Source organism: Nicotiana tabacum, chromosome 19 (genome assembly GCF_000715075.1).
Source record: "Nicotiana tabacum cultivar K326 chromosome 19, ASM71507v2, whole genome shotgun sequence".
NCBI lineage: Eukaryota > Viridiplantae > Streptophyta > Magnoliopsida > Solanales > Solanaceae > Nicotiana > Nicotiana tabacum.
This window is the reverse complement of record NC_134098.1, coordinates 46,458,288-46,478,765: the sequence shown is the minus strand read 5'-3', so window position 1 is coordinate 46,478,765 and position 20,478 is coordinate 46,458,288. Positions and strand designations below refer to the sequence as shown.

General features: G+C 40.0%; 2 protein-coding genes across 5 annotated transcripts; one reads left to right on the top strand and one right to left on the bottom strand.

The window, feature by feature from the left end:
- Positions 1–846: 846 nt before the first annotated feature.
- Positions 847–14,578, top strand: LOC107794032 (protein SULFUR DEFICIENCY-INDUCED 1-like). Of its 4 annotated transcripts, XR_012702667.1 has the most exons (7): positions 2,906–3,042; positions 4,233–4,337; positions 4,436–4,983; positions 5,120–5,290; positions 5,357–5,784; positions 13,468–13,623; positions 14,022–14,578. XR_012702667.1 is itself a non-coding variant. In XM_075237709.1 (5 exons), exons 2-5 carry the CDS (start codon positions 4,244–4,246, stop codon positions 13,481–13,483), a joined length of 1,323 nt encoding a protein of 440 aa, XP_075093810.1. In that variant the 5' UTR covers positions 2,906–3,042; positions 4,233–4,243; the 3' UTR covers positions 13,484–13,617. The 4 variants fall into 4 exon arrangements, 3 of the variants coding, with proteins under 3 accessions (XP_075093811.1, XP_075093812.1, XP_075093810.1); XM_075237709.1 differs by lacking the exon at positions 14,022–14,578 and having other exon boundaries at positions 5,120–5,784; positions 13,468–13,617; XM_075237710.1 differs by lacking the exons at positions 4,233–4,337; positions 4,436–4,983; positions 14,022–14,578 and adding an exon at positions 847–1,049 and having other exon boundaries at positions 2,830–3,042; positions 5,120–5,784; positions 13,468–13,617.
- Positions 14,579–16,688: 2,110 nt separating this feature from the next.
- LOC107825241 (uncharacterized protein At4g13200, chloroplastic) lies at positions 16,689–20,112 on the bottom strand. The gene is made up of 3 exons (XM_016652073.2): positions 19,780–20,112; positions 18,135–18,289; positions 16,689–17,024 (listed from the first exon to the last, which is right to left on the bottom strand). The coding sequence occupies exons 1-3, from the start codon at positions 20,000–20,002 to the stop codon at positions 16,800–16,802; spliced, it is 603 nt and encodes a 200-aa protein (XP_016507559.1). The 5' UTR covers positions 20,003–20,112; the 3' UTR covers positions 16,689–16,799.
- Positions 20,113–20,478: the final 366 nt, after the last annotated feature.

Here is a 20,478-nt window from a genome sequence, read left to right as displayed (position 1 = left end):
TTTGACCTAATGGATTGCACAGGAAGTATAGCTTAACTAAGTGATCCTCAAAACATATGGAGTAATGTAAAACAACATAGCCAAATGATTGCTCGACAGCGCAGTTGCCAGGCTACTATTTGCTATTAATGGCCTCAGCTTAACCACTAGAAATTTCTTTTTCTTCTTTTCTTGTTAAAGGTAATTAACCACTAGAAATTTCTTGCAACAGAAAATATGCAGCTAAATCATTAGCATATCCTTCAAATTTTAAGGAAGTAAATATATCCAAACCACTTTGAAGTAAATACAAGTAACTAAAGTAGTTGGGCCTCATGTTGGATCTGTCTCAATTGTAAATGGGCCATGTGTGTGTGAACTGCCCAGGTAAACATCATTCCACCATAATATTTAGTGACAAAACTTTGTTCGTAAACAAGTGAAGAACAATTTGTTTTTTAAAAGGAGTTGTTTAATATACTCCTAAGGAACATCCGATTCCCGCGTGGGCCATCTCTTCCACATATATATGTCTTCCTTTTCTTTGCCCGGTTTCTTTAGTTTTAACCAAATGTAATTCTTTTATTGTTTTTCTTCAACCAGATTATTTTATTTGTGTGTTAGTTAGTATCTAAATATTATTTGTGCATAGAAGTTCATTTCTTGCCACCACCCAATAAAAGGGGGAAGAGAGGATAAATTAATGAGGGGGGAGGGAGAAGATAAAAGAAATGTGGGACATATCTTACGTGGGCACTTGATACTCTCTCTACACCTAAGCAGAGAAAATTATTAGTTAGCTAATAGAGACGGATATTCGTCTAGGTTCAACAATGATGCATTACTAGTTGCTGTTCCACTCATATTCATATAAGTACATTTCTACAACTGCATCTCTCTATCTGTTTTCTGAATCTCGTCTCCAGATTCAACTTTTATACTCCCTTAATTAATTCCCTTGTATTAGAGAAATGGAAATGATGAAGAATAAAGAAAACAAGGAGCTCTTTCATGTTGTTCATAAGGTTCCTTCAGGTGATGGCCCTTATGTTCGGGCCAAGCATGCTCAGGTTTTTTATTTTTATTTTCCCCTTAAATATGTTATTACTCTACTTATGTTTGCAGAACTAAACAGGTTTAAGAAACTTACAAACTGGTTTCTTGATATATTGGAAAAAGAGAGAGAGAGAGAGAGAGAGAGAGAGAGAGAGAGAGAGAGAGAGAGAGAGAGAGAGAGAGAGAGAGAGAGAGAGAGAGAGAGAATGAGACAGTAATCTGGTAATCCGATCCGTTGTTGCTGTAAATGTATTTCATCAAGCTAAATTATGCAGATTCATGATTTAGAGTCAGTGAGTATTATAGGCCGCCACGGCTAAAACAGTTAGATCCACCCATGAAAACTAAACAAATTAGTAGGTCCGAAGTAAGGCTAAAATGTCATTAATTAGCTCAACTATTTTAGTTGCACGTTCATGGTTACCGACAAGAGAGAGCAAGATTGACTTACCCAAGAGAGAATGAATAGCTAAAAAACCAATGCTTGGTCAAAGCTGCTAAATCTAGTACTTTATTATGAACTCAAAATTAATTTCGTTCCTTGAAATATATGCTCAAAATTGTTCACCGTTTCAACATGAGATCCAGGGATTTTTCTCTTTTGTCTTTTTTTGTTCTTCTTTCCCCTCTATTATTGCTCCTTCTTAATTTCTTTACCAAAGATGGAACACAACTTGCGAGAATAATGCATCCTATTCTAGCCACATAGCTTTCTTAGATCGTAATTAAATATCTAGTTAGATGAATATTGGTAATAAATAGGTCCAAATATATGCGCACGCGAAGATGATTTTAGTTTGCTGAATCCTAAAAAAAGAAAATTAGTTCCACGATACTCTATGTTCAAATGTATAATCGCTCCAATATTAGAAAATATTCAAAGGATTTATGCTCAGCAGAAACTGAAACTTATCACGTATGAGGATAAATTAAAATCGCCTGAGATGATAATCTTGTTATGTCCTATATCGACCTCCACCGATCTGTTATTATGCAACTTTAGGAGTTAAAAAAAGGAGACGAGGTACACCTAAAATTAGATGGAAGGAAATTATGTTGAAACACCCACAATCTCTAGTAATAAATTGGGAATTAGCGAGAAATAGAGCACAATATAAGAAAAAGATCCATACATCGTTGCCAGTAGCGAAACCAGAAAATTCAATATGCAAGGGTGTTCAAAGTCTATTTTTTAATCAATAGCAAGTAATATTTTACTTCATACGTAGTATAATTTTTCGGCGAAGGATGTTCATTTGACCACCCTGGGCCAACATATATTGCTTCGCCCCTGATCGTTGCTATGTTCACTTTAGCTTCAATGTTTGCTATGAGCTTTTAGTCTTGTTAGAGATTTATATGTCATTAAAGACGTAAAGAAATTTGATCAAGACTGATTTAAATATACAGGGATACACACATCTGACCACAATTAGCTTATACTTGAGGTGTAATTTTAGTTATTTCATGGAGTTAGAAATTCTTAGAACCGCCCCGTGCCTTTTATGGATGTTTTGAGTTTTGACGTCTCTTCCTAGTTACGGCGACTTCTTCGATTATATATTAGCGAATTTGAAGCAAAAAAAAGTGTTTCTTTTTAACAATTTCTATGCATGTCTTAATACGTGAACCATGTGACGGAGATAGCACTTTTCCTCTTTTACGTGTCGTTTTGTTCTTTTTCTTACCTTTTCCATTTCTTTCATCCATTAATCGTTTTCTCATTTGTGGAAAAAATTAAAAATTAAACAATAATAACGTTGTAAAACTATTATACAATATCCTAATTTTCAGCTGGTAGAGAAGGAGCCAGAAGCAGCAATAGTATGGTTTTGGAAGGCAATAAATGGAGGAGACAGAGTGGATAGTGCCCTTAAAGACATGTGTGTGGTCATGAAGCAACTTCATCGAACTGAAGAGGCTATTGAAGCCATCCACTCTTTCAGATCTCTCTGCTCCCAACAAGCTCAAGAGTCCCTCGATAATGTTCTCCTCGATCTTCTAAAGGTATCCCTATTGAATTACTATATATTATCTTTTTCCTTTTTGCCATGCCTTAGAACGGTAAAGTTGTCTCCGTGTAATCCATATATATGTCACGAGTTCGAGATGTGTAAGCAGTCACTAATACTTGTATTATGGTAGGTTGTCGATCTATAACACATTTCCCTGGGGCGCGGCCGTTTCACAAACCCTGCGTGAACGTAGGACGCTTTGTGCATCGGGTTGCCTTTTTTTCTCTTTTTTTGTCACCATTAGATAGGCCGGTAAAGCACTTTACTCTTAGTAAGTTTACTGGATGAGAATCCAAATTTTTGGAATATTGGACAATAAAACCAAAAAAGAATTAGGGGAAAGGGATAAGGGAAGTGACGTTCCAATTCCCAGTAACTAATTCACTTAGATTGTCACCTCATATAATGAACATGGGAACGTATTATAACATTATGGGCAAAAGCTTGATGAATATAGATAATGTCGACTATTCATTATACTAGAAAAAGGTTGATGTGACTGTTTACCCGAAAAATCGGATAACGTTGAATTTATGTATGGTTCTAAGGGCAAGTAGATTCCTTTGATCTGAAAATAACAATACACGTATTTATAGTGCAAAAATAGAAGATGATGAACAAAAATATTTAGTGAGCTTTAGAAAGATAAACACAATGAATTCTTAATCCCAGCCAAGATGCCTTCTATTACAATCTATCTTGCCTTTTATAGCCAAGGATCACTACTTTATCTATAGCAACATGATGGAATAATATTACTAGTGGAGGACCCATGATGGTGTGTCTCCTCCTTAATTTCCGCAGAGATTCTCTCCTTTGGTGCAGTTATAACAGCTTTTTGTCTGTGAACTCGATACCGACTCGAGCTCGGTATCGGATCGGAACCTCGGCCTTGGTTTCAAGCTAGGTGATCACTTTCGGGCATCGATGTTCGGGACCTGTATCGGTCGATTCGAACGCCCCGAGCTCGACGCCCCCATCTCGAAATTCGTTCGGGGTCTCCATGAAGATACCCCTTAATTGAAATGCCATCCTCGATCGATCTTCATGACCGAGAATCGGTTTTAACCATATACAGATAGCCCCCTCATTTCTTGGAAAATGAAACTTCGACCGTAAGTGATCCATGTTTGCTTTTCGTGTCTTTTTCCGTATTTGTTAATATTATTTTCTGATGTCCAGCTGCACCTTGGATGCCACAAGCTGTGCCTGATCTCGAGGATTGGGTTCGAAAGTTAGCCTCGACTTCATCCTATGCCGAACGCGCTTGGCGTGATTTGGCTAAAGGTAGATGGGAGGCCAAGAATCATGGTGAGGTTTGGTTCCTGTTTCCCTCGAGGTATATTCTGCGTTCATTTCGTTATCGATTTTTCCCTTGTATATAGGTGTAACTAGGGATGCCGTTTTGCGGCCTTCGAGCGGTGATGAAGGAAACAAGCCCCCGGTCCTGGAACAGGGAAAAGAAAAGAAACGAAGGGCTTCCTCTCGGCCGGAGGACCCTAAGCCCAAAACTCGAAAGGTGGGGAGAAAAATCATTGCCCTTTCGATCGACTCGGTCCATCGACTGAGGGAGGAAGAAGAAGAAGAAGATAGCTCCTCTGCTTTGGCAGTCCGACCTACGGAGGCAGTCGATGTTGCTAGAGTTGCTGAGCCGATGGCGGTCGTGCCCATCGGGGTTGGTTCCGAAGACCTAAGTCTAGATCGGAGTACTCCGAGTGATTTGCTCGGGGCAATGGCAATGGGTCATTCACCTTCCCTTCCGTCTTTTTCTGAGGAGGCGTTGAAGGAGGCTCGAGAGCTGAAGACTCCCGATATTGGTGCTGGCTCAGGTGCAGCGGATCCTTTTAAGGATTGTTTTACTGGTGTTGTTGACAGTTCCGATATCGGTGATGCTTCTCTTTTGTTAGAGGAAGCTCAGCGTTTTATTACTCGGGTAATGATTTTTCCATACTTGGCTTCTTTGTTCTTTTCCATACTTGACTTCTTTGTTCTTTTCCATACTTGACGGTTCCGATATCGGTGATCCTTTTTTGCTTTATTGGTGTTGATGACAGTTTCTAACTATGCAGGCCATCGGTAAGTTCCGAGTTGATCTTAGCCAGTATGAGGCCAAACTCCAGAAGGTCTTAGGTGAAAGAGATGACCTTCGGCTTCTTTGTAGCAAAAAGGAGGAGGCTATAAAGGATCTTCAAGCGGATTTGGCTAAGGTTCGTGAAGAAAGGGTCGAGCTCGATCAGCAGGTGAGCCTCGTTCTGTTAAAGTATGGATTCGACTCGACTGTGGAAGTTAACCCTCCGTTGTCTCAGTTGCAGCAAAAGATCGAGAAGATCGGGCTACTTCGGGAGGAGGTCGATCAAATCCGGGCCGAATGCAACCAGTGGAAGGAGACTATTGACCGCCTGGCAGCGGAGAAAGAAACCATCTTAACAAAGTTATTATCAGCCGACGTTCAGCTTCGAAACGTCAAGCAAAAGGTGTCGGTTCAGGCTAAGAAAATTGATGAGCTTGAGATACAACTTGCTGAGGCTAAGGCGGAGGTTGAGTCGTCGAAAGTTTTGGCGGATAAGTCTATTGCTGTATATCGAGCTGATGCTGAGGCCGCTCAGGTGGAGGCCCGGGAAGCGGCGAAGATTGCGATGCTCGAGCTCATTGGGTTGCCGAACTTGTTAAGTGTAGATCTCGGAGGGAGACCCTCGAGGAGATTCATGCTCGAGGTTTCGATCTTATCGAAGAGGTAAGAAAGGCAAAAGAGCTTGAAGCGGAAGCTGAAGCCTTGGCTTCTGATGATGATGATGATGATAACGATGATGGTAGCAAAAGCGGGTCCAAGGGTGGGGAAGACCCCAACCCATAAGCTTAGAGTCTAATTCTCATTATCTGTAAATTAATTACGTAGGCAATTTTTTATATATATAACAAGGTCGATTTTGATCAATCAGATTTGGAGTGACGTTTTGCTTGTTGAGTTGATGATAATGTGGTGGTTAACGTAAACTCTGAGTAAACGTAGCTTTTTCAATGTTTCGAATTCGATTGGATCCTTGTTCGAACTCGGCAGCCCGTAGGCTTTAATATTTGAGTGTTTATTTCGAACTCGATGTAGAAGTGGCCCACGGACTTAATATTCGAGTGATTATTTTGAACTCGAGATAATGTGGAAGCCCGTAGGCTTAATATTCGAGTGATTATTTCGAACTAGATGTTGAAATAACCCATAGGCTCAACGGTCGACTGAGTATTTCGAACTTGATATAGAAGTAGCCCGTAGGCTTAATATTCGAGTGTTTATTTCGAACTCGAGATAATGTGGAAGCTCGTAGGTTTAATATTCGAGTGATTATTTCGAACTCGAGATAATGTGGAAGCCCGTAGGCTTAATATTCGAGTGATTATTTCGAGCTCGATGTTGAAATAACCCGTAGGCTCAACGGTTGACTGAGTATTTCGAACTTGATATAGAAGTAGCCCGTAGGCTTATTTATTTCGAACTCGAGATAATGTGGTAGCCCGTAGGCTTAATATTCGAGTGATCGTTAATTCTGGTTACATAATAAATCCCAAGTCATTGTACATATGTTTTGGGGCAATCTAATATGAGCATGGTTCATTTTGACCATTTTGGCTCTTACAATTTTTCCTCTATTGTTGTGAGAAGACTTTGTTGCGTCTGAACTCGATGTATTTGAGGCCCTGGTGCCCCCCCCGGTATTCGAGGCCGTTCGGGCTAAGGGTTGAAAGCCTCGGATACTATTTTGAAAGCGCAGCACGATCGATGGTTGCCTCATTAAAAATCTTGCCGCAAAAAACCCTTTTGGGAAAAAATCGGTCTAAGGAAAAAATAGTGCAACACGTGCTTTTGAGTAAAAGAATACTTCTGTTCTTCGTTCGAACTTCTGTACGGGACAGTTGAATAAATATGGGAAAGATCGGACCTTAGCAGTAGTACCATTTTAGATGTGATACATTCCAACTGCTTGATAGCTGTTTGCCGTTTATGATGCCGAGCCTGTACGATCCTTTCCCAAAGTTCTCGAGCACCTGGTACGGCCCTTCCCAATTTGGTTCTAATTTTCCTTCGTTTGGATTCCGAGTATTGATGGTGACTTTCCGTAACACCAAGTCCCCTGGCTTGAAGTGGCGAAGTTTAGTTCTTCGATTGTAATACCTTTCGATTTGTTGCTTTTGTGCGGCCAACCGGATGAGGGCAGCTTCTCGTCCTTCGTCCGATAATTCAAGGCTGGTGTTCATAGCCTCGTTATTTGATTCTTCCATCATGAATCTAAATCTGGGACTAGGCTCTCCGACTTCGACTGGTATCAATGCTTCGGAGCCATATACTAAGGAGAATGGGGTCGCCCCTGTATTGGATTTCGATGTTGTTCGGTATGCCCAAAGGACTTCGGGCAGGATTTCTCTCCATTTTCCCTTAGCATCATTCAATCTCTTCTTCAGGTTTTGAAGAATAGTTTTGTTTGTTGATTTGGCTTGTCCGTTTCCGCTGGGGTGGTATGGGGTTGCTAGTATCCTTCTTATTTTGTGGTCTTCGAAGAATTTTGTGATTTTGCTGCCAATGAATTGCTTCCCATTATCACATACTATTTCGGATGGTATCCCAAATCGGCATACGATATGATCCCACAAAAAGTTGATAACCTCTTTTTCTCTTACTTTCTCGAACGCCTGCACTTCAAACCATTTAGAAAAATAGTCAGTCATAAACAAAATAAATCTGGCTTTACCTGGGGTCGATGGTAGGGGGCCGACGATGTCCATTCTCCATTTCATGAATGGCCATGGCGATAGGACCGAGTGAAACTGTTCTCCGGGCTGATGGATCATTGGAGCAAACCTTTGACATTTATCGCATTTACGAACAAATTCTTTTGCGTCTTTGCCCATATCGATCCAATAATACCCTGCTCTGATCACTTTTCGAACTAACATGTCGGCACCGGAGTGATTGCCACAAGTGCCCTTGTGTACTTCCCGGAGGATGTAATTGGTATCTCCCGGACCGATGCATACCGCCATCGTTCCATCGAATGTTCTTCGATATAACGTTCCGTCCGCAGCCAAAGTAAATCGAGCAGCTTTAGTTCGAAGGGTCCTGGACTCTTTGTGGTCTGAAGGGAGCTTTCCATTTTTTAAGTATTCAATATACTTGTTTCTCCAATCCCAGGTTAAGCTAGTAGAATTTATTTCGGCGTGCCCTTCTTCGATTATAGACCTTGAAAGTTGAACGACAGTTTCCGAGTTCAAATCATTCACCTCGACCGATGATCCCAAATTAGCAAGCGCATCAGCCTCGTTATTCTGTTCTCGTGGAACATGTCGTAGACTCCATTGTTTGAAATGGTTCAAAGTGATAAGCAGTTTGTCCAAATACCTTTGCATTCTGCCTTCTCGGACTTCGAAGGTTTTGTTTACTTGACTCACCACCAGCAAAGAGTCGCAATTGGCCTCAACGACCTCCGCTCCCAAATTTCTAGCTAGCTCGAGACCTGCAATTATGGCTTCATACTCGGCCTCGTTGTTAGTTAACCTGATAGTTTTAATAGCTTGCCTAATAATGTTACCCGTGGGAGATTTCAAAACTATGCCTAGCCCGGACCCCTTTACGTTCGAAGCTCCGTCCGTAAAGAGGATCCATGCCCTCGTCAATATATTTGATTTTAACAGTAGTTCTTTTTCGACTTCGGGTACGAGGGTCGATGTGAAATCGGCCATGAAGTCTGCTAAAATTTGAGACTTGATGGCCGTTCGAGGTCGATATTCGATATCATACATGCTGAGTTCGATGGCCCATTTGGCCAATCGGCCCGATAGTTCAGGCCTATGTAAAATATTACGAAGTGGGCAGGTGGTTAATATGTTTATGGGGTGGCATTGGAAGTACAGTCGTAACTTCCTAGAGGCGCTAACCAGTGCAAGCGCCAATTTGTCCAAGTGCGGATATCTAGTTTTCGCTTCCCCTAAGGTCCGACTTACGTAGTAAATAGGAAATTGTGTACCTTCCTCTTCTCGAACCAGGACACTGCTTATGGCGACTTCTGATACTGCCAAGTACAGGTAAAGTTTTTCGTCGGTTTTTGGAGTGTGCAGCAGTGGTGGGTTCGATAGATATCGTTTCAGTTCTTGTAACGCTAGTTGGCATTCCGGTGTCCAAGCGAAGTCGTTCTTTTTTTTTTAGGAGAGAAAAAAATTTGCGGCTTCGATCTGATGATCTCGAAATGAATCGGCCTAAGGCTATTATTCTTCCTGTTAACCTTTGTACAGCTTTCACGCTGTTCACGATGGTGATGTCTTCAATAGCCTTGATTTTGTCTGGGTTAATCTCGATTCCCCGATTTGACACCATGAAGCCGAGGAACTTACCCGAGCCGACTCCGAAAGCACATTTTTCAGGGTTGAGCCTCATGTTGTATTTCCTCAGGATATCGAATGTTTCCTGCAAATGGGTCAAATGGTCCTCTGCGCGCAGGGACTTGACTAGCATGTCATCAATATAGACTTCCATTGATTTACCTATTTGTTCTTCGAACATTCTATTTACTAGGCGTTGATAAGTAGCTCCTGCATTTTTTAGCCCGAAAGGCATTACGTTATAACAATATGTTCCACATCTGGTCACAAACGAAGTCTTTTCCTGGTCTTCCGGGTTCATCTGAATTTGATTATACCCGAAATAGGCATCGAGAAAGGTAAGGATCTCGTGGCCGGCCGTGGCATCGATCAAGTGATCGATGTTGGGCAGTGGATAAGAATATTTGGGGCATGCTTTGTTCAAGTCTTTGTAGTCTATACACATTCTAAGTTTGTTTCCCTTTTTAGGCACTACGACCACATTGGATAACCATTCGGGGTATTTTACCTCTCTAATGGATCCTATTTTGAGCAGTTTTGTTACCTCATCTTTTATGAATGCGTGCTTCACCTCCGATTGGGGTCTTCTTTTTGCTTCACCGGTCTGAATCTAGGGGACACACTTAGTCGATGTGTCGTTATGTCCGGCGGGATTCCTGTTATATCTAAATGGGACCAAGCAAAGCAATCGATGTTATCGATAAGAAATTGAATGATTTTCTTCCTGAGTTCGGGTTTCAAACCCCTTCCCAGGTATACCTTTCGTTTGGGCCAGTGATCGATCAAAATGATTTGCTCCAATTCCTCAATAGTTGATTCGGTGGCATCGGAGTCATCGGGAGTCACGAAGGATCGAGGGATCCACTGATCATTATCTTCTTCGATGCTCTGTTTATCCGGCTGGGTCGGGGCCGATGTCTTTGGTTGCTATTTGGCGTTCCGGTCTTCGATTGTGCCTCCTTTTGAACCCGATCCATTCATTGGCGGAGACGAAGATGTTGGTTTTGCTTCTTCGATGGAGAACATTTCCTTTGCGGCTGGTTGTTCTCCGTACACTATTTTGACACCTGTCGGTGTTGGGAATTTGAGGACCTGGTGTAGGGTCGAAGGTACAGCTCTCATGTTGTGGATCCACGGCCTTCCGAAAAGGGCGTTATATCTCATATCGCCTTCGATCACGTGAAACTTTGTTTCCTGAATTGATCCGGCGACGTTTATCGGTAGGGTTATCTCGCCTTTGGTGGTTTCGCATGCCATATTGAATCCATTTAAAACCAAAGTTGCGGATACGACCCGGTTTTGTAGGCCGAGCTGTTTTACGACCTTCGATCTGATGATATTGGCCGAGCTACCTGGATCAATTAACACACGCTTAATTTTAATTTTATTCATGAGTACGGATATTACCAGTGCATCATTATGGGGTTGGATGATTCCCTCTGCATCTTCATCATTGAACGATAAAGTCCCTAAGGGAGTGTAATCTTGAATTCGAGATCGCTTTTCCCTCACAATCGACGTTTTAGCGCGTTTGAGCATAGGTCCCTGAGGGGTATCGACGCCGCCGATGATCATGTGAATGATGTGCTGTGGTTCTTCTTCTTCGTTTTGCTTGCCGAAGTCCTTGTTTTTAAAATGGTTCTTCGCCCTATCACTCAAAAATTCCCTAAGGTGCCCTTTGTTAAACAAGCGGGCTACTTCCTCTCTTAATTGTCTGCATTCTTCCGTTTTGTGACCATGGGTGCCATGATACTCGCATACTTGATTGGGATTCCTTTGGGCCGGATCGGTCTGCATGGGTCGAGGCCATCTGGTATCTTTGATGCGTCTGATAGTCGATACGATGGCGGATGCATCGATGTTGAAGTTATATTCCGATAATCGAGGAACTTCTATAGGATCGACATATTTATCAAAGCCTCTCTTGCTCATAAGTCCCCGAGAATTTTGCCCCCGATCATACCTACGGTTATTCCTAACTGTCTCATGTGCCGAACCGTGGTTCACCCGATCTGCGACGTACGGCTGGTGTCGATCTCTGTTTGACCTTTGTTCTCTGTTGGTTTCCTTAAGAATTTTAGTGGTTGCGCGGTTCTGACCCGTGGGTTCATACGGAAATTCCAATTGATCATCTTCGACCCTGATTTTCGATTGATACCGATTGTGTATATCCGCCCAAGTTATTGCAGGGTATTCGATCAAGCTTTGTTTCAGCCGACGTGATGTTGTCGAACTCAGTCCGTTCAACCCTTGGGTGAAAGCTTGTATGGCCCAGTCGTCCGTGACTGGTGGCAAATCCATGCGTTCCATTTGAAACCGGGATACGAATTCCCTCAATATTTCGTTACCCCTTTTTTTACTTTGAATAGATCTGATTTCCTCGTTGCGACCTTTATGGAACCAGCATGTGCTTTTATGAACGAATCTGCTAACATGGCAAAAGAATCGATAGAATTCGGTGGCAAGTTGTGATACCAGATCATTGCTCCTTTTGCGAGGGTCTCTCCGAACTTTTTCAATAATACGGACTCGATCTCATCGTCTTCCAAATCGTTGCCTTGGATGGCACATGTATAGGAGGTGAGATGTTCGTTAGGATCGATCGTACCGTTATATTTGGGGATTACGGGCATACGAAACTTTTTTGGGATTGGTTTCGGGGCCGCGCTCGATGGAAAAGGCTTTTGTAAAAATTTCTTCGAATCCAGCCTTTTCATCATGGGCGGAGCCCCCGGGATCTGATCGATCCTAGCATCATATGTTTCAATTTTTTTGTTGTTGGCTTCGACTCGTTTTGTGAGTTCCTCGAGCAGTTTAGCAATTTCAGGAGCGGTTCTTGATTTTCACTCGTTCGGTTTCACTGTGTCGGGCTCCGTTCTGGGGGTTACTTCTCGAAGAAGTGGATTGGAGTTTGGATTATTTCGCATATGAGTTTGGCTCTGCAACTGAGCTATCGCTACTTGTTGGGCTTGTAGCATTTCGAAAATCATACGCAAGCTGACCCCGATTTCCCCCGTGCTGTGGGTGTCTCGGGCTATGGGTCGAGCGCCACCCTGAACGCTTCTTTCCTGCTCGGAACGTTGATTCGCTTCTAGAGCTATTCGTGAATTGATATCTAATGGTACTTCGGCTCGAATTTCGGGTTCCTCGATTCGAGCCTCGTTGCCGTTGTTGGGTAGCCTTTCGGCCACGGGCACCAAGTTGTTGGTTTCATCCTGAAGGCCGGCTTCGAGGTCGATTGGCGGAGCCATTGCTGGTATGAAGTTGTAAGTTGGAGTGTACTGTATATTTGTATCAAATAATCACTTGTTATCCTTAGCCCCACGGTGGGCGCCAAACTGTTTACCCGAAAAATCGGATAACGTTGAATTTATGTATGATTCTAAGGGCAAGTAGATTCCTTTGATCTGAAAATAACAATACACGTATTTATGGTGCAAAAATAGAAGATGATGAACAAAGATATTTAGTGAGCTTTAGAAAGATAAATACAATGAATTCTTAATCCCAGCCAAGATGTCTTCTATTACAATCTATCTTGCCTTTTATAGCCAAGGATCACTACTTTATCTATAGCAACATGATGGAATAATATTACTAGTGGAGGACCCATGATGGTGTGTCTCCTCCTTAATTTCCGCAGAGATTCTCTCCTTTGGTGCAGTTATAACAGCTTTTTGTCTGTGAACTCGATACCGACTCGAGCTCGGTATCGGATCGGAACCTCGGCCTTGGTTTCAAGCTAGGTGATCACTTTCGGGCATCGATGTTCGGGACCTGTATCGGTCGATTCGAACGCCCCGAGCTCGACGCCCCCATCTCGGAATTCGTTCGGGGTCTCCATGAAGATACCCCTTGATTGAAATGCCATCCTCGATCGATCTTCATGACCGAGGATCGGTTTTAACCATATACAGTGACAATAATTGATATACAAGATTGGAGTACGTACTTTTTCATAGACATGAGATGTTCTAGCAGTCACCAAAGGCGTATTATACATGCCAGCTATTATATGGACTAATTGTGTAATATACTTTTCATGTGTATGTAGAAATCTGGAAAAGTAGATGAACAAATAGCGCTGTTGAAACAGAAGTTGAGACAGATATACCAAGGGCAAGTCTTCAATGGTAAACCTACAAAAACTGCTCGCTCTCATGGAAAGAAGTTTCAAGTTTCTGTCAGGCAAGAGACAGCCAGAGTTCTGGTAATTATACTACCACCTTTTACTATTTCTTTAATCTAAAATATTCCCCTAACTTAAATGTCAAAGCATGCATACACATAGGTAAAAGAGTTTAATTGATAGTGTAAGAAGAAATTTTAGATTATCAAAGCATTTAAAAGATAGCTATAGCTAATGGTCCATAAAAGTGAAATTGGTCACTTGAAAAATAAGACAAGTTAGTCACTATAACAAGTTAAATAAATAAATAAAAATTGCACTGTAAATATATAAAAGTTAAATCCAACTTTAAAATAGTACTCCATAATAGAATGTTCAAACATAAAGAAAACCCAAAGTTTTATGCACTAGTGTAAAGAATTCTCGTACTAAAAATACAATTTCACAGGCTGTAATACAAACCCTTTTGACTCTTACAGGGAAATTTGGGGTGGGCATATATGCAAAAAGGGAATTTTATGGCAGCGGAAGTTATATATAAGAAAGCCCAAATGATTGATGCAGACAGCAATAAGGCCTGTAATCTGGCCCATTGCCTAATCAAGCAAGCCCGGTATGATGAGGCCCGCAATATTCTTGAAGATGTTTGGAGAGCCAATTATGCAGGTTCTTATGATCCAAAGACAAAGAACCGAGTGGAGGAATTGGTGTTGGAATTGGACTCGAGGCAACCTCCACCATTCTTGCAAAACCTTCCGGGCCTAAATTTGGATGATGATTTTGTTAATGGGCTTGAGCAGCTAATAAATGCATGGGCCCCTTCAAAATCAAGAAGACTACCAATATTTGAGGAGATCTCTACTTTCAAAGATCAATTGGCTTGTTGATGATTTTCATGATTTAGGTAGGATTTGAAATATGTTTAGTCATTCAAGTTAGGTGAAAATAAATAAACTAAGAGGTATGATATGTGTAAATTGTGATGTAAATGAGATCTTTGGACAAAGTTTGGGGAAATGAATTGCTCTACTTTTCATTGTTGGTTCAAACACTTGCTATTGACTCCATAAAACCAACTAAATTGGATAAAACACTCCTTTCATTGTTGGTTCAAACACTTGCTATTGACTCCATAAAACCAACTAAATTGGATAAAACACTCCTTATGAAAAGGTCCTCCTTTGAAATTTCTGGGTAAATACAGAAACTCTAATCATCTTACCGCACTCCTTGACCCTTGATAATAAACTACGTTGAGTTAAGTAGATGCCTTATCTTTCATAAAGTTTCAACTCTCTCAAACTCACCCTTCTTTGACCATTATAGATATTTCCAAAATCACAATGCAATTTATTTCTTTTTCGATGTTTTTTGTGGAAAGTCCATATTGTTTCTTGATAGGCTAAATGTACCTTGTTATGTTTTGATGATGTAACAAACTTAATGACAAGAATCAGATAATGAACTTGATACACATTCACAAATATGTGGAAACAAGACTTAAGCTGGAATTGTAAATCAACATTTCAGGAATCAAAGAATCAACAAGGGGAACAGGTGGACATTAGTTCTCCTGGTGATCGTTCTAGTCAACTCTCCGATAGCTATAAAATTGTTGCCTGCACACGCAACAGTGCGAAACAGTGCAGCAGTCAACTTTATTGGGAATGATCCTGTACCATCCATGCTTGCATCATTCAAGTGATGTCATCAATGTTATATTAACATTAAACCAAAGACAAAAACTTCACTTGAACTTTTGCAGAATCGATCAAGTACTCTCTCAAGTGACCAATCAATCTGGCAAGCGATTCTCAAGAGCATCAAGAACAAAGAACAACATAGCAACGGACCAGTTCCCTGTATTGAGTTATTACATGTCCTTAGTTGTGTTGCATCTTTGTTAAAGTTCTTCACTTGTAATTTCTACTTAGCTTAGTTAGAAGCATTGTGTAGGAAACCTTTGTAAATTATAAACCCTTGTGTTTGTGTCTTGGCTAGAGTTAATCGAGTTGTAAGTCTTTGTAATAGAGTTATTACAAAGTAGCTTGCAATAGAGTTGTTACAAGTTAGTGAGGGATTAAGAGGTTAATTCCTAGGTTACAATACGTTGTAATCTAAAGTTTGCTCAGTAGTGAAGTTGAAATCCTACAAGGGGTAGGTCGTGGTTTTTAATCCCGTGAGCTGAGAGTTTTCCACGTAAAACTTCTTTGTGCCATTTACCTACTGCAGTGTGCGTGTGTTCTGTGGGAACTAATAGAGAACATGGTTCTCTATATAGTTTGGTGGACCCTTAAATTCTATCATTTCTTCTAAAGGATTTTTCTAGTCAGAAAATGCACAAAATATTTACCTCAACTAGTTCTACATGACTTTCTCGGACATCAAATACATATACACCACGAAGAAGAAGTCGACATCGTCGTTACTTTGAGAAACACACTATTTTGGCCTCGATCAAAACAAAGTAATTTGGAGAAAAGAAAGTTTTGGCACACCAATTAAAAAAATACGAACTCCTAGATAAAAAAAAAATATTTATTAAATTAACTTTAATTAATTGTTACATTGACACATTGGAATATGTAAATAAGAGCAAATTTTGGAAAAAAAATTAATTACTTCTTGATTACGTAAATGGACACTTATTTTGAACAAAAATAAAATGTAAAATCGGAGGGAGTAAAGGATACACAAATTGTACTCGCAGTATTTGTATTACTAATTACATCCTACCTTATCGTAGTGTGATCTCTATGATCGGTCTAATCCGCCTGCCCACTTTTATCAATATTATCCTTTCTAGGAAAGTTCAATCGCTGACATAAAAGCACCTCACCCTAGACAAAGAGTACCACCTATTGGTGGCTGTCCATCTTATAGCCTTCCCAAAGAAGTAAGAATAACAGATTTGAGCTACCATCCGGGGTTGACTTGGATAATGAATGAACCCTTATAGGACCATCTTAAAAATCTATTTTTGTGGTTTTTAAATTAGTTTGTCCTGTAAAAATTTTGATACCAGAGACCATCTTCATTTAAGTTGCTAAATTGAGGCAATTATATATCACGGGAGAGGCATTTTTGCTAATTGCATTTTGTTCTTGTTCCTAAGCAAAGTTATCACTTGTGACCAGAAAAGATAATGAGAAGGAAAAGGAATTATATTGAGTGTGTATCATATTGTTTCATTGAATATATAATCTAAGCTAGGGTGTAGCTATAACAAGATTACATCACGATGATAAACAGAAACATCAGTCTCCGTTTGACAGCCCTAGCTTAGAGTCCTTGCTTCCATCTTCTGAATCAATCTTGGCAGGTTGGGAATTTATGCTTGTTTGTGGACTAGTTGCTGAATTAACACTAGTACCAACTGTCGATGTATCTGCTGCAAACGAGTTGGGAATAAGTCCCTGTGTATCCATTGTTTCACGTGCTGCTTTCTCTTTGGCTTGTTTTGCTCTTTCAAGAACCTCCTCCTGTTTTGCACAAACCTTTTAAGGTTAGACATTTCTACTAAAGTTGTGCATAAACTTCATCCACTATTTGTTCTGGATGGAACAACTCTAGACAACCAGAAAAGAATTTTCATAGTGATCATGCTTAGCCTGTGTATAATATTTTCCTGTACTGTATAAGGGAGTCATGGCTTCTCAAGAGACAAGAAATTGGTTCTGCAATTCATAATCTCAGGGGAGCTCAATTGCATACAAACTCAAGTGGTTCTAGCAAGCTTCTCCCGGTAAAAATATATAAAAGCGTTCACGATATATTTTACCTTCATCTGGGACTTCAGTTAATTGAGGTTTAATTATATCAGTTGAAGACATAGTTAACTAAATAAAAGAAGTGCACACTCTCTAACAGCTTAAGTTTTTAGATGAGATGGTCACACATTTCAACATGGCATGAGAGCAAGCAGAACTCCTGGGTTCGAGTCTCACCATCAACATTATTAGAAAATAATTTTCACGTACTTATCCCATAAAAAAGGCCGCACATGAGGAGGCGTGTTGAAAACATAATTAAGTAAATAAAAAATGTGTTCTAATGGAGAAAACGGAAGGAGAATACACTCATACAGGTTTGGAGTTGTTCAACAGCATAGAAATGGAAGTGAAGCATCAAATCGTATACGTTGCCCATAAGCTGCAGCAGTCCCAAAATTAACAGGGAAGACCAAGAAAATACGCTGCTTCTTCAACAAGATATGTCTGAATAACAAGCAGGAACATAAATTTTTTTGAACCCTCTCCTATCAAGTCCTCTGGTTGTTTGGATTACGGGAAAAAGCTAGAACTTTTCTGAAGAATTGGAAGGTAGTCGTTATGACACATAACTTTAGTAAAAATATCTTTAAAAACCTAATTATGTGTAGACCAAAAGGAAACATTGGGCTCTCTTTGCAGGTTATGCTAAATTTCAGCTTTATCTAATTTTTAACAAGTTTCCTTGATACTGTTGGTGAAGCCATATGCCACTATTAAATGTCATTGAATAAGGGCCTCCTGAAGAAAACTAAAACCAATCTCTCATAATATTCATGTTAACTTATAGCTTCTAGGTTTCCTACTTGAACTACTCAATACCTGAAAGTCCTGAATTTGCTTTTGTTGCTCTGCTTGCAATCTGCCAACTGTACTTAGGAACTCCCCAACTGTAGACTCTATGCGCTCAGTAACTGCTTCTGCCAGAGCTTTTCCTAAGAAGAATGCATCAAGGATATTCTTACTCTCATTTTCACCTGCAAAAGAGATGTTTTTAGCTCAATGGTTCAAGAGTGAAAGATATGCGGGAATCTAGAGGAGACTGTGATGAAACAACAAAATTAGTTAAAATTTACTGTTGAAATCCAAAAGCCAACCCCCATAGACTCCTCCCTCCCCAACCAACCAAGACAAAAGCAAGTGGAAAAAGAAAGTTGAAAGTCTTAAGACAAGCCAAAAAGAAATGGGAAGAGCTAAAGAAAGGTGTATTCACAATCTCACGCTACAAACCAAGTTTCTTTTAAACACTACTACAAATCATAAAAAATGGGACTCCTCAAATGGAGCCAAGAGAAAATCCAGGAATGGCAGAGAAGAAAACTGAAAAACTACTTACCCTTAAAAAGAAAAAAACTGAAGAAATTGTAAAGAAAAATGAAATCTCCAAAAGAGAAGAACTATAGATACAGAAATGAAAGAATGCGCTAACCTATTAATTCTAACTGATCATTATGCAGAAATAAAATAAAAGGGAGGAGGCTGGATCTGAACGTGCTTCTCTTTTTGTGTTGAATATCTGATGATTGGTCATACTTGCTACTTCCTTTGGTCACTCTCTGATCATCCCAGCTATAATCACATACTCATAGCTTCTAATCAATAACTTCTCTATGACCAATCATGTGAGTACCCCATAGGAACTAGTTTAACACAAGATAGGGCATGGATAGTAAAACAGTCCAAAGGCTAGGCAGGAAATCCTGTAACTCTTTCAATCATCCTTCGCTAAACAATAATTTCTAGCAAACAAGTAGTACATCACAACGCCAAGTTACTTCCGAGGACGAAGGATATAGCCAAATTCGAGTAAGAGGTGATATTCCCGCTGAAAATTAAAAAGTTATACTGAAGTAGCAACAAACAGATGATGGCAAATGATCATCATGAAACAATTCAAGTTAGCTAAGACAGTTTTCAAAAGCAGAAACCATGAGTCAACGGATGAATATGGACACACAAAGTTATGTTTTTTGAGTTTTAAGTTTTATGAACGGGCACCGTAAAAAATCTTTATACAACTAAATCATTATCATAAGCATCAACTCGTAACCGGTTAAAAATGGTACGTAACCTGTCAAACAACACTGAGTGTGTAAAAAAGGTTTACACTGTCATTGTATATAACTTAAATCCTTCTTTTATTCTTTTTCCCCCCCTTAATTCTCCAGGATCAATAGTGATTCCTAATTACTCCTTATGATTCGAACCCCCAACTAACCAATTAGACAGTTTGCAAAAGGGGATACTGTAAAATTATTACCACGGATATCACAGAAACAAAAGACGGATCCAAGATTTTGAGTCAGTACCTTTTAAGTCACTAATGCCACATCAATAAATGTTATATAAATCAGTAAGCGGGCAATACCACAAACATTTAGTGGGTGACAGTAACTTAGTATGAATATAACAAATTGTTCAACTATACACTCGACCAAGATAGATCCGCAAAAGGGATTGGACGTACCGGGAGAAGGGCCGCCAGGAGTTGAGCTGCAATTACAAGTGAAAGAGTGCGCTGTAACACTTTTTGCCGAGGTGGTGAGCTTGATATTAAGGGAAGAGAAAGGATGGGTAGTTGGAAAAAGAAGAGCAGAGGAATTCCAACTTTGGAGCCGACGAGGTTTAGATTGAGTAGGAGGAGAATAAAGTAGGGAGGAGGATGAGGATGCTGGAACTACCCGACTCATATTTCCTCTTTTCTTGGAAGTTGGCTTTCACTTCCAGATCCGATTGATTGATTCTCGGATGGGTTTCTCCTGCTTTGTGGACATGCAGTGGTCAGGCGTCGCTCAAGTACATGCGGGCCTAAATGCAAAATTAAATATTAGGCCTAAGTTTTTAGAAAAAAGTTATACTCTCAGTTCAATTTTACTTGGCAGGGATACTAAAAATAAATTTTTATTTTTATTTGTCACTTTACGTATATAAAGAGAATAACAAAAAAAATTTATGTTATACCCACAGTATTTATTACTCATTTCAAATCATTTTCTCAAATTCAATAAAATATGTATCAATTAATATAGGTATTATGGTAAATTATGCACTTCATTTATTATTTCTTAAGGGGCGTGAAAAGTCAAAACGTGTCAAGTAAAAGTCAACGGAAGGAATAACATATATTCTTATTTGAAATCTATTCTTTTAGATTTTTGAGATATAA